Source organism: Dreissena polymorpha, chromosome 3 (assembly GCF_020536995.1).
Source record: "Dreissena polymorpha isolate Duluth1 chromosome 3, UMN_Dpol_1.0, whole genome shotgun sequence".
Lineage (NCBI taxonomy): Eukaryota > Metazoa > Mollusca > Bivalvia > Myida > Dreissenidae > Dreissena > Dreissena polymorpha.
The window spans coordinates 85,598,002-85,613,096 of NC_068357.1; the positions used below are offsets into that span (position 1 = coordinate 85,598,002).

Consider the following 15,095-nt stretch of genomic DNA (forward strand, 5'->3'; position numbering starts at 1 on the left):
TTATTGGAACTGACTTCCTTTTAACACATTTGGGACCTGAGTCCAAATGACAAACAGCTCTTTCATATGTAAAAGAGCTTGACATGATATACCTACCCATCTTAAATAAAGTGTATATGTGTACTTCAATATTATAGTTTTATAGCATGTTACGTGGTGCAAATAAGTGTTTTCTTAATCACGTTACTTACTGTAGAATAATAATAATGCTGTTCGAAAAACCTGCCGACCAATTGAATCAATTCACCTATTTTCAAGAAGATGGGTTGTGTGGTGGCTGATGTACGAGATAATAGAACGTTTATCTTTCAGTAGTATTATAATTAATTTCATGTATTTTATGACGTGTCGACCTTATTCTGCTATGAACTTTTTTAACCATTCTTTTACTGTCTTTTCAGATGATGCAGGTTAAAGGGCGAAAATAAGTGCATCTTTCGTTGCAGTATATGTAATGAGGAATTTTACATCAGGGGAGGATTGAGATACAATGCCCCATTCATGGACCACATGAGTTTAAATGTAGAATATGCAAGAAAGAATCCTTCAACAGAACCGGACTAAAACAGCAAAAAAAACACGAACATAACAAAACATGTACAGCTGATGTTTGTAGTGTTTTTGTTTTATTTATAAAGTCTACATAGACACGTCTGACATATAATTGCTATGAGTGCTACTTACTAACACGTTTTATTCCGTATATGTCATGATGCTAGTTTCTCACTTTGTTATGAAAATAAACCATTATCTGTGTTACGTCATTTCTTTCTACGATGTCTCTGCATACATTTTCAATTGTATTCAGCACTTACATACATGATACAAAAAATTTGGGTCGGATTTAATTCGTTATGCTTTTAACATATTAACATTAATTAAGATTAGAAGGCAATGTTAGGAACAAACGAAATAATCTTTCTAAATGAACCAATACTAATACAACAGTCATAAATAATATGTATTCACATAGGTATAAAAGAGAAAAAACATACATGTATAAAAATTATAATGATCACTTCTACTGAAATAATATCGTGTATTGCATTTGCACAAATCTTTCTACCCACTACAAATTCACTTTTTGCGATTATAATATAGTGACCGACTCAGAATGGTTTTAAAAGAAGGTTCGTCCAAATGTGTCACATCAACGTCACATACATGTATCAGTATCGTTATGGTAAACGCGTCAAATGTCATGTATATAAATAAACCACTTCATATTTAAGTATCCATAAAAAAACATCCACCGTATGCATCTTCTAAGCAGATGTCAGGTATTCTCCCAAATTTGACTTCGTGTATTCCGCATCGCAACAATGGCAGTATTTGGTTTACATTCAACCTTTATTACTCGTATCAAACCGGACTTTACCCCTCTTCCTGTTTTCATTACATTTTATTGCCCGTATATGTGAATTGTTGACAAGTCTTCGACTACGAGTAATCTTTTTTGTTTGATTGGGGGTTTTCCTGTTACCTATCGCATTCAAGAGCGGTACCACCTTCGTTACGCCTGTCTTTTTTTTAATCTTGGCATCCCTCAACTATATAACTGGCGTCTAGATATCTGGAATACGTAAGCATAGTATTCCGTTGGATGCATATTCAAAACATAAGTATGTCCATATGTGTTTAACATAAACAGGTAGAATTACACTGTGTTTATAATACCGTCGAATGTCTATATACACACACTAAATGTTAGCGTTAAGTACGCGATAAAACATATAATAATACAAATTAATAATAAAACAATTAATAGAAAAAGAAAACTCTGATTTTCTTCAAGTGAAATGTTTTCCAAGACATTCGCACGCAATGCGGAATTCATTCACGAAAGTTATTTCGCATAAAACCTTGTAACATAGGAAAGAGCTGTTAATCATTTGGAAGTCAGGTCCCAAAATGTGCTTAAAAGGAAGTTTAGTTCCAAAAATGGGGGGTTAACCCGTTATAATTCGCGCTATTAAATGAATTAAATAGACATTACAACGCGTCGAGATAATAAAATATTCGTGATTTATGTTATATTTACTGTACACATGCACAAATACTGTTATTATGAGACAAAATGGATATTCGAACATCCAACATCTCGAAGGTAAAGAAATTAAACAACAAATTTGTCGACGGTTTTGCTTCAATAACTTTTTTATTCCGACGTCTACGGTTTTGAAACAAAAAACCGAGGAGAGCACAAACACCGTTAGAGCCGAAAGGGCTTATTCCATTTTTAAAGAAATATAAATATAAACTGGCTTACCCGGGTGAAAATATCCGCTACTACTTCACGAAAAACACTTAAACGACGCCATCTTTGAAGTTTTGCAACAACTTTCTCACTTAAAACGCGGTAAGCTCCCGTATACGCGTGCCCACCTGAATATGGCTCTCGTAAAAACTTGTGAACACTCAAAACGTGTCATTTAGTGTCATTTTTTATGAAACTTGATCAGAACCTTTGTTTAATGATATGAGTTTGAAAATGATTCCGGTCTGTTGAACAACGTGCACACCAGGGGGCAGGGCATTTATCCTTATATGGCTATAAGAAAAACCTTGTTAGCATTCTAAAAGTAAAATTATAGTTGCATGTTCATGAAACTGTGTCAAAACATGTGTTCTGATTATATCTTGGGCTGCACAGAATCAGTTTCTTGGTATCGCAGGTGAGCGATGTTGGGCCTTTCAGGGCCTCTTGTTTTGTGATCACATTAAAATGGTAATAATTTAATAGTCACCCACTACATATTCGCCATCTACATACTGCAGAAGGAAATGCGTAATACCAAGTCATGGTCGCACCCTTCAACCATTGTTTGAGAACCCTTAGTGTTCTTCTTAACAAGGAAGATTATAGACAGCTAGTCTATTGATAGTGAGAAGTTCTCAATCTATACTAAGTGATGTCGAAAGCATACACAACGCTAGAACAATACCATCATTGTGACTATACAATTGAATAAGAAGTTTTTTATCCGATAAAAGTCCTTGCCTGGTCAACAAGTTTATTTTCAGAAAAGTCAATGTGCGCACCTAGTATTTATACTGATGAAAAAAACTGTTATTGTCAAGTGTATAGGGTTTGTAAGCAGAAAATAAAGAAATTCCATTACCAGATTTAGTCAATCGACTTGAAACAGAAAGGATCCTAGACTATAATCAAAATGATTGAATTATAGAAGTTCATAGCACTCAGTGAAAGCTTACATGAATTTTGAATTAATTCTGCAATTTCCAGCTATTTAGTCGCTTCTGAAAGGTTTTTAATTTTAAAGTGGTCTTGTGTTATGGAGGGAAGTGGAGTGAGTACTTATTATCGGTGGGGACAGTGGTCTAGTGGCAAGATGCTGGTCTAGGGATCGGAAGGTCCCTGGTTCGAATCCCGTTCAGGGCACTGGATTGTTCTGCCTACTGCGCCATAAGTAAAACGGACGACTTAAATCCCGTCATCGAAGCAGACTATAAACCGCATCTTTTTACCTTTTAACCTTTATCTCACATGAGAACAACGTGTTTACAAGGAGCTTTTGTTATCTCATTTTGCCCGTTGTTAATCATCGGTCGTGCATTGCCAAATTTTAACATTTACATTGTTAACACTCTAGAGTTTATATTTATTTCCAATATTCAAGATACTTTCTCAGAAGATTTGTCTAATGACAAATTCATATATTACAAATCTGGGTAGAAAAACATGGCCCTATGTCAAAGTAAATGAAAACTTTCTGAAAATTATTGAAGATACATTTTTACCCAATCCTCATAAAACGTTTTCTTATAATATGTATGTGTCGGCAGAGATGTTTTCCATATATGGATATTAGGGTAGACTTAACAACCTCGTGTCCCGTAACTCTCCACAATCAGTACCAAAGAAGTGTTATGGGTGAAATTCTACTGATCACTTCTGGAAATCATGTTCACAAAACATAAACCACACAAGAAGCCACACCCCACATGTTAGACACCTATCAGGGCGACCACAGCCGCAGTCTAGACAACAGCACAATCACATAAACATGTCATAAAACAACAACCGCTCGCACTACGGGGTTCCATATCCGCATGTTAATCAACACGGTCGGCAACAGAATGCCCAACCACCACAAGAATACATGAATGAGCGACTGCTACATGCAGATCGTACACGCAATGAAGACCGACGAGACTCCAACGTCCCGTGCACCGACACCATTGACACCCACACTTACACACGAAATTATTCAAGGAATATACTCCCAACGACCAGGAAAACTAGTTGCTGTCGACGGGCCAGGAGTCGACGAGTTTATTTCAAAGGCCTACAGATGATATTCCTTCCGACGATGTACACATTGCTAGATCGGGATCACAATTCAACAAACTTGACAACGGATTAGATAACTCATATTGGGTCTGTGGAAATTAATTTTTAATAGATGCTACAACTTCTCTCTTGTCTGAGAAAAGCTTAAAGAAATTTGATCCTGGGAACTTTTTTACGTCCGTCCCAAAGCAAACGTGCTTAAGACATTAAACGGTGATTCCATGACAGTTGTTAGAAATGTTGATCTATTAGTTCGTGTAGGAAACGAGTGTTTTGATGTTTCATTTGTGGTCTGTGACATAGAGGCTGATGGGATATTAGTTCAAGATTTTATGAGGGCTAATGTTGATAGCATCAACTACAAACGTTCATGGCTCATGATGGGTGTTGATGTAGTACCATTGTGGACTAGTGGTCAGGCTTTGCATATCTGTAGAGTTAAATTACAGCCAACATTTGAGATTCCTGCGAACAGTACGATGATGGTTCCTTCTGCAAAAAGAGCATTTATCCGAGCTTGATTTGGTTGAACCATCCTTTCATTTGATGGCTACAAAAGAGATAAGCTTGATGGGTGGTGTTGTGAGCACCTCTTCTGATCCAGTCCTGACAGTACTTAACTATGGTGATTCATCTGTCAGACTGTTTAAAAACACAAACCTGGTCAAGCATACCAGTTTATACAGGTGATGCAGCCCCAATCAGACAACCACCTCGGCGTCTTCTTTTAGGCAAGAGGGCCATAGAGAAACAAGAAATCGAAAAAATGCTTGAAAGAGGCATCATTGAACCATCCTCTAGCCCATGGGCATCACCTGTTGTAATGGTCACAAAGAAGGATGGCAGTTGTAGGTTCTGTGTTGACTACCGCAAACTCAATGAAGTCACCATTAAGGATGCCTATCCTCTAACTCGTGTTGACGACTGCATTGTTGCCTCTCTGGTACTCGTTTCTTCTCATTAGATGTTAACTCAGGATATTGGCAGGTGGTTATGGATGGAAAAGATAAGGAGAAAACTGCTGTCACAACAACCATGCGATTGTATCAATTTACATAAATGTCGTTTGATCTGGTGAATGCTCCGCCTACTTTTGAAAATGTTCTGAGGGGTTTGCAGTGGATTGAATGCTTATTGTATATGGACGATATTATTGTCCCATCCAAGTCAGTCCGTCAGGGTCTTGAGCGACTGGAAAACATCTTCCAACGGTTCAAAAATGCAGGCTTGAAATGTGAACCCTCAAAATGTATCTTTTTTCAGAAGCAAGTGAAATTTCTTGGGCACTTGGTTTCGAAAGAAGGTGTTTCCGCCGATCCAGCAAAGATATCAGCTGTGAGAGATTGGTCAACTCCAATAAATACCAAGGAGGTCAAATCTTTTCTTGGATTATGCTAATACTACCGTCGATTTGTTTCTGGTTTTTTGCAAAAATTGCAAAGCCCCTGCATAAAATATCTGACAAAGGTACCGCTTTTCAGTGGACTGACGAATGTGAGAATGCTTTTCAGCACCTCAAGACCGCACTGACCACATCACCTATTCTTGGTTATCCAGTCCATAATGCCCCATTTACACTTGACACAGATGCAAGCAAATTTGCAACGGGTGCTGTCCTGTCACAACTGCAAAATGGCAAGGAGGTTGTGATTGCCTATCACAGCAAAAGCCTCAACGTACATGAGCAACAGTACTGTGTGACTAGAAAAGAACTTCTCGCTGTATTTGACGCCTTCAACGCCTTTCATCATTTCCTCTATAGGCAGTCTGTTCTTTTAAGGACTGACAATGCAGCTGTTGCTTGGATGCGCAATCTAAAACATCCAACAGGTCAGGTCGTTAAATGGTTAAAGATCTTGGGAACATACGATTTCACTGTTGCAAATCGACCAACATAGGAATGCAAATGCATTGGCATGAGCTCCATGCAGTAGGTGTGCCAAACAACAAGAGATCACGATAGATGACGACACTCCATGTGCAGAAGATACATCTCCAGTGGTTACCCATGACACTGTGCAAATGTTTACAAGAAGTCAGAATGATCCATTGACTGTCTTCAAACAGACATCCTACCCGGTTCAACTGTGGTCATTGGATGATATCAAGGCACAACAAAAGTTAGATCCTTCACTGCTCTTCATAATACAGTCACTTGAACGGTCATCTATCCGCCCTTCTTGGCAAACAAATATCAACTCAGAGTGATTGCGTCAAAAGCCTTTGGCGAATGTGGGACCGGCTGTCTATCACTGACGGATGTCTAATGCGTTCTTTTATTATTATTATTATTATTATTATTATTATTATTATTATTATTATTATTATTATTATTATTATTATTATTATTATTATACCGGATTTATATAGCGCCCTTTTCATGCAAGAGTGCACGTTCAAAGGCGCTTTACATAAGAACATTTGACGTATCGCAGATACGATTACATTTTGCAACACTGTTTCAAAAGAAATCGATTAAAACTACTCAATTATACAATTAAACTACTCTATTATACTTATACTATAAAAACTACGTAAAAACATGCACAATAACCGTAGATTAGAAAGATCAGCAAGACACTATGCAAACTACTCAATGTGTATAGCTATAAGACAATAAATGAAACAACAAAATATAGAACTTAAACTTTAAGTACTACGTAAAAACATGCACAGTAACCATAGATTAGAAAGATCAGCAAGACAAAACAGAGACAATGGTAACGTCAGGATACCATTACCACAAGTCCACAAACCCCCAAATGAATAAGTATACTTCCTTTAAAAGGGTTAATTCCCGTTCATGCTGATTGAAATTTTATATAATGAATTGAATAAATCACTGCTTATGTTACATAAGATTGGAGGAAGAGGTGAGTTTTCAGTGCCTTTTTGAAGGAATTCAGTGTTGAAGAACCTCGAATGTTTGATGGAAGTGAGTTCCAGAGTTTGGGAGCAGCGTACATGAAACTTCGCTCCCCGTATGATACGGATTGAATCTTCGTTGGAATCACTAATGAAGTCGCTTCGTTCTTTGATCTTAAGTTTCACCTTGGTTCGTAGCCTTCAATTAGGTTTTTCAGATATACAGGCGATTGTCCATTTAAGGCCTTGAACGCATTGGTAAGTATTTTGAAGTGTATTCTTTTTTTTCTACCGGGAGCCAGTGTAATTCCTTTTGGATCGGTGTTATATGACTATAGCGGGATGCTCTTGTGATAACACGCGCCGCAGTGCTTCCAACATTTTGTAGTTTCTTGATAGCTGATTTTTGTGTTCCATACAGCAGTGCATTGCAATAGTCTAGCCTAGATGTAACAAGTGAATTGACCAAGGATTTTGTGGCATTTGGTGTAAGATATTGCTTGATATGACCTATTTGCCTAATTTGACGAAACGTGATCTGCTTATAGCATTAATATGGTGTTCCATGTTGATTCTTGAATCAAACCAAGCACCGAGATTTCGAACGTATTGTGATGGTTTAATTGTCGAGTCGCCTACTTTAAAAGTTAACCCGTCTACGTACTTGGCCTTGTTTTGACTTGAAAATACTATGACCTCGGTTTTGTCGGTGTTAAGTTTGAGCATATTTGTATTCATCCACGAGATGATATATTGGAGGTACTTTTCAACTCGATTTAGTGTTTCGTTTTGGGCTGCTCCATCGGTGGGTTCGAAGGAAAGAGTTGCGAGTCATTGGCGTAGAAGTGATGCCCGAGTCCATGTTTTTTGCAAATTTCCCCCACAGGCTTAGTGTACATGGTATACAATTTTGGGCTTTACACAGATCCCTGGGGTACGCTGAAGGTCAGCAGCACTAGTTCTAATACCTTGCCGTCAATGCTCACCGTTTGGAAGCGGTCAGATAGGTAGGAAGCTACCCACTGTAGTGGTTTTTCAGCAAAGCCAAACTGTTGTTCGAGGCGGTTTAAAAGGGCTTTGTGGTCGATGGTGTCGAAAGCGGCAGAGAGATCCAGCATAACAAAGACAGTGATATTTTTCTTATCTAATGATTGTAGGACATCGTTTTGAACTTTCAACAAAGCTGTTTCTGTTGAGTGAAACTTCCTGTATGCAGACTGGTTTTCTTCATTTAAATTGTTTTCTGTCAAATGTTCATCAATTCTTTTTCTGAAAACTTTCTCCAATAATTTTGAAACATGTGGCAGATTCGAAACCGGGCGATAGTTTTGTAGTGTTTCTATATCTAAGGTTGGCTTTTTCAATAAATGTCTTATTCGTGATGTTTTAAAGGATCTTGGCACACTTGCTGTTTGCATGGAAAGATTGAAAATTTTCTCAGTATTGGTAGCAGTTCAGTGTTGCATTCTTTCAGGAGCCAGGTTGGAATAGGGTTAAGCTCGCAAGATTTATTTTGAGATTGCATGATGATTTTTTCAACTTTTTCCTCAGTTGTATTGGTTTGATAAGAACAAATCTTCACGCCAGGTTATTGTACCTGCAATAAGGCGTCAGGAGTTGATGAGGTACATGCATGACATTCCTTCCTCAGCACATTTGGCTACTGACAAGATGCTTGATAAGCACCGCCAGACTTTTATTGACCTGGTATAACTGCCGATGTGGAAAAATATTGCAGCCAATATCACAGCTTTGACGCCAGAAAACCACCTAGGCCAAAGAAGGCTCCGCTTGGTTCTCAGTATGTCCTCGCCCCTCGAGAAAGAGTCACTCTTGACATTCTAGGTCCTCTGCCTCGCAGCGAGAAAGGTAACAAGTATGTTCTAGTGATCTGTGATTTGTTCACTAATTGGACAGAGGCCATAGCCATCCCGGATCAGCTTGCTGAAACATTAGCAAAAACGTTTGTGAATAATTATGTCGCCAGATTTGGTGTCACATTACAAATTAAATTCACACAGGCATAGGCACACACTTTGTTTCCAAATTATTTGCAGACATTTGCAAGTTAGTTTAAACTCATCACACTTTTTCAACTACTTTGAATCCACAGTCAAATGATTCAGTGGTAAGATTCAACCGCAAACTAGGTACCATGCTTAGCATGTATTGTCAAACAAATCAAAAACTATGGGTTGAGATTTGCCTCAAGTTATGATGGCTTACAGATAGTGTGTCCATAAAACAACTGGCCAAACTCCAAACAAAATGGTTTATGGAAGGGTTGTCGTTTAACCTGCCCAAGCATTCATCGGTCTTCCACCGCAAGACTCGAGCAACACTGACTTGGAGTCCACAGATGACTACGTAAAAGAGCTTCGTGAGCAGCTTGAAGAAATCCACTCGCTTGCTCGGGTCAACCTGAAACAGAAACAAAAGTATTGAAAACGCCATTATGACCTGACAGCCAAGAGTAGGGCTTTCAAACCACGTGACGCTGTATGGGTTCACGACACATCTCGGAAACCTGGAGTCTATTCTAAACTTGGAGCTAATAGGAAGGGCCCATACATGATCGTCAAAAGGATATATGACCTCGTTTATCTCATCAAGTCTTCTGCCAGCGGACCAACCAAGTCAATTCACATTGACCGTCTAACTGCATACAAGTGCACAAACTTACCAAGTTGTTTAATTGAGCAAAGAAAGGCACATGAAGCAACACAATAGATGTTCACATGACAGTCAAAATTATTAAAATATTGTTTTTGCACAAGCAGGCTTGTGTAACAGTTTTATACCACATTATTCTTTTTAATCCATAATCCATGTTTACAAATGACTGATGTTCATCATAGATGCATACAGCATATCCATATATTGAGGAACTCCTTAAAGTTGTTAGTAACGAGTCGATCTGAACTTGAATGTATTTTCATTGAACATTGTGTGTTGTTGATTCCTGCAGTGGCTTATTTCCTTGAATCAACAATAGAAAGAAAACAATGTTAATACAAAATCTAGGGTGTAAGAACAAGTTGATTTTTATTATAAGAAAAGAGTGCCCTATAGCTGTATACAATAAAGAAATGAAAGCTTTTAAAACAGGGATAGTTGTACATTAACATGTAAACAGCATTCATATTTAAAATGGCGATGGATCCATTTTTTTTTAATACAAACACTTTAGGATGTAAATTTGGTAGTCTACGTTCTACATATAATTATATAAAAATGTAATTTTGGTATTACATATCACACTACATGCAAAACCATATTTGAAAAACCTTGAATGTCTTGTATATTGCAGGCAAGACCATCCACAAATACAGCTACTGCTATGAGATATTTACCTGTCGCCGTGTTGAGGTGCACCACACCATCAAAGAGCACCAGTCCTGCGAATTGCTATGTCCATTGTGCGTCTCCACTGAACGCCTCATGCGTTACCCATCGGATCTCAGCAGGCATACACAAAATCAGCATCCTGATGTCTACCACTCCGTGCCCCCACGAACCCTGACAGATTATCGTACACAAACTGTGAAGATAAAATTACTTTTCATATATATTTTCCTAGCAATTCCAATAGTATGGTTCTGTGTTAATATACATTAATTCATACAAATGATATGCCGTGAATTGGTGAAGTCATATCAAGAATCACAATTAATACCGTGGATATGCCCCTTTAAGTGTATGTATACGTATTGTTTTTAATTGAATACATAATTAACCTAATGTAATGATCTCGATACACATCATTTATAATTTGTATTTTCATTATATTCGAATCTACATTTGCATACAACAATAAAATGGTAAAGTCATGTCAAGAATTTAAAAAAAAAGATGTGAAATGCCCCTTTTAATGTACTCAATTACCTTTTTTGTTTGGTTCAGTATAAACTTATATTTGTTTGATCTTGCTTCGAATAATTTGTGTTTTCACTTAATTAAAATCTACATTTGCATTGGCATACATAAAAACATTGACCAAGTCATGCCAAGTATTACAACTTTTACCGTCGATATGCCCCTTTAAATGTTTTGTATGCATCTTTGTTTTAAGTTGGATGCAGTATTTACCAACTTTCACTGATCTTGTCCCAAATAACTTGTGTTTTCATTTACATTTAAATCTACTTTTCCATTGGCATACAGCAATACATGTACTAGTATGTGTTTTGACCTGCGCCATGTACATGGTTTTCACTGTGTTTTTAAATTGTATTTTAAAACACGAAGTTTAACTGCATTTGTTAACAAACAACCCCGATGACCTATTGTTTTCTCTTTATATTTGTATTATTAAGTTATAACTCATTAAAAATTTAGGTAAATTTGGAAAAAATCTAGTTGCAGGAAGGCATGTAAAAATAAAAATGACTTTGATGCATTTTATTTATTTTCATATGTGAAATTCTGTTGTTTTTGTTTATGTTAAAAAATGATTAAAAAATCGTGAATCAATCGATTCGTGTTAAAACAAACTAATTTGAAGTCAAATTAAATCAGTATTACATATTTTTTAATAAAAGAGGTTGTTTTCAACACTTTTCTCGTTGATTTACTCGAGTTTTTATGTTATTACCTTATTGGTGAATTGTTCTTGTGCTGAAATATGCTTGTTGTTCAAGTGCGAATAAAAAATGAACAACAGCGGTGACCCATGATTTTTTTTCTATCCACAACAGATGGTTCTACCTAAATACCAAAAATTATCAAATTCTAGTTGGATCCAAATTTGCATTAAAACTGCAGTATACGTCCTTTAACTAACAATGTGCAAGTCTCAATAAACATCTGTTCAGTTCTGGTATTTCGCATGCTTTATTATAATATGGGCATATTTTTCTTGAACCAATGAATTTTGTCGCTTTCATATTTTTTCCAAACTGTGAACAAGTCCAGTTAACAAAAATAATAACTATGTATATACTTTAGCGTAAGTTGCAATTCTTTTGCAATTTAAAGACATATTTTTCAGGACATTACGCAATGAAGCAATGTTTTTAATTAATACGTCAGGACGTTCAATTATTGGCTTTAGTCAAAAGATCGAATTGTTTTCACGAGTGGCTATGGAACAAATTCAAATCTATGTTGCATGTATCACAGACAAGCATGTAATAAATGTAAGATATGGAGAATTTCGAATCCGTAATAGTGCGAACTTGAATGAGAACGAACATATTAATTCGTACACCCAATCAAAAATGCCGTTACATTTCATTTGTTTATTTAAACCTAATTTGATTGGACGCAGGTATTTGTGCGGGTAGATCAAACTTTCGTGAAAAGTTGAATTTGATATGTCGAAAAACCTACTGAGTTTACTGATTTAATCTACCTGTAAAATGGAATCAGGTCAAGGATGGGATTTCAACGCACCACAATTTATAGATTTTACAAAACCAGTAGAAGACGAGAATGTCGACCAATATTTCGGTAACTATTCAAGTGTTAAAATATTTCCCCACCCACCAAAGCAAATGACAAAATATGCATTGTTCTGGTTTTAGAAATATATTAGCAAGATATACGACTCAAAATTGAAAGTCACAGGAACACTGCTGAGGCTATAATTAAGTGAGGATAAAGCTAAATAGAAAAATGCTCATATCATGCTGACATCGCTTTAAATGTTTTATCAACGGTGTTCAGACTGCAGAGGTAACGTAGCTTACATTAAGTTTTTGAACTGCAGATGATTCTAGTAGGGTCAATCCGGGTAAACTCGGACACTTTTCAGCTGTCATCAATAGCTATGTTTTCAAATGACCAAAACAACGGTATATTTCGGACTATTAAAGGCTACCGAAAGCCACAGGTGGAAGTAACGTACCCTGGATAGTATTTTTATAGAAGCCCAATATATTCAAATAAATATAAAAAATCATGTTTAATGAGAAAAAAATTGACAAAGAGTCATGAAAAAAATCCCCACCCTCTGATATTGGAATCATAACAAGGTCATGTACTAGAAATGATCATAGACCTGTCTTCACGGGCCGCAAAAATGTCACAAATAGCTTTAGTCCAAAGCATCCCTTGATCTTCCTATGGGCAATTGGACAACCTTTCAAAAAAAGTTGACTTAAAAAAAATCTGTCCAGCTGTTAACTCACAGTCGGTCAATAACCAAGCAATATTTCCAGTCCGTTTTAACCCGAATAAATCTTCGACATACTTTCAAACAATATTTCTTTAGTTTTTGCCCCTTAATCGATAATATTCATGAATGGTTGCATACGCATTGGGATAAACTATGTGTATTCTTTAATTTTTATGTCATGTACATGTACAACATGATTTTAATTCTGTTAATTGTTGCAGAATTTGATCATGAGAGTGGGGTACCAGTAGATCTAGGAGACGATGTGGATGGGGCTGATGGCAGTGACATGTTCACCACGCCTAATGCCGAAATAAAGAAGGAAACGAGGGCAGTTTCTAAAACCCCAAAACAAAAAACAGGTACCATTAAACTGCTTTGAGGGCTTTTTATGTCCCCCACCACTATAGTGGGGGACATAGTGATTTTGCCCTGTCTGTTGGTTGGTTGGTTTGTGTGTTTGTTTGCTCCAACTTTGACATTTGCCATAACTTTTGCAATGTACTTTTTAATTTTTTATACGGCTTTCACTTAAGGAAATGTTCAATAAAATAAATCTAGGTTTCTAGGTATATTGTGTCTTTTACCTCAATATTTTGTTGGGGCTTATGTGAAGCCAATGGACATGATACAAAAACTACGAAGATTACCACCATACAATGTCACATACAAAATAATTATCACCTAACCCATGCGTTTTGAGAGAATAAGATTGTTTAAGCTCTTTATTATATAAGTAAATATTAATCATGTGAAACAAGGACAGGTTATTTTTTACGCCTAATGTATGATTTGATCACACCTAGAAGAAGAAAGCACTAACATGTTACACATCAAATATTGAACCCCTGACCCTTGCGGTTTCTGTGTTGTTAGGGATTATCAAATACATTAATCTATATAAATTAGTTGACCCCTGAAGTGCAAACAGTTTTGACCACGGAGACATGCTTTGAGGAAACTTAGCAAAGAACCACTATATGGTTGGCATGCAACGTAACAAACCAATGGGCCTTGCGCTTTCAGAGAATGATTATATTATTTATATTTATAAGCAAAACAGTAACCCCATAGGGAGGGCAAATTTTCTGCATGATTTGAATAAACTTCAGAGAACCTCTTAACGATGTTACACACCAAATACTGTAGTCATGACCCTTGTGTTCACTTTACATAAATAAACACTCAGGGTTTTTTTTTACTAAGAAAGTGACGCCGATATTCGGCGTCTTCCCCTACCAGAATTTTTCCCCTTAAAATACAATTTCCCCACCAAAAATATCATTTTTCACCAAAATATAATATTTTCTCTCAAAGAAATGCTTATTTTTCCTTGGGGCATTCAACAATTATCCAATTTGCACCATGTACAACGAATTCGCGCTCTCTCTCTCCAGACGAACACACAACATCTGGGAATCCCAGTTATTCTAAATATAGCTCTTAAATAACGTCATGTAAACTGGGCAACTAATCGTAATAATCATGTGACTATTTTACTGGATACCGGTCTTGCGCGAGAAGGGGGTTTCGTCAATTAATTACCGGAAACCAGTCGAATTTTCATCCGGGCTATGTGCAAGCCGAGGTATAAACGTGAAAACAGAAAAAAATGTCTCACAATTAGTGTTCTTACACAAACAAAATAAAACATTCGAACTCGGAAGATACTGAACGCATCGAGGCATTTTTTAAGAAAGAATCATCGAAAACCGTTATAACCCAGCAGGATTCCGAGGTAATCAACATCGAACATTGTGAAAGTGAAAGCAGACAATCGGCAGCTGCCGCTCCTTT

General features: G+C 36.8%; 1 protein-coding gene across 1 annotated transcript in view; it reads left to right on the forward strand.

The window, feature by feature from the left end:
- The first annotated feature begins 12,435 nt into the window (after positions 1-12,435).
- LOC127872376 (targeting protein for Xklp2 homolog) overlaps positions 12,436-15,095 on the forward strand; it is a 46,356-nt gene continuing 43,696 nt past the window's right edge. The window contains exons 1-2 of the mRNA XM_052415708.1: positions 12,436-12,631; positions 13,520-13,660. Coding sequence (XP_052271668.1) covers positions 12,541-12,631; positions 13,520-13,660 — 232 coding nt within the window. The 5' untranslated portion in view covers positions 12,436-12,540. The remainder of the gene's footprint in view (positions 12,632-13,519; positions 13,661-15,095) is intronic.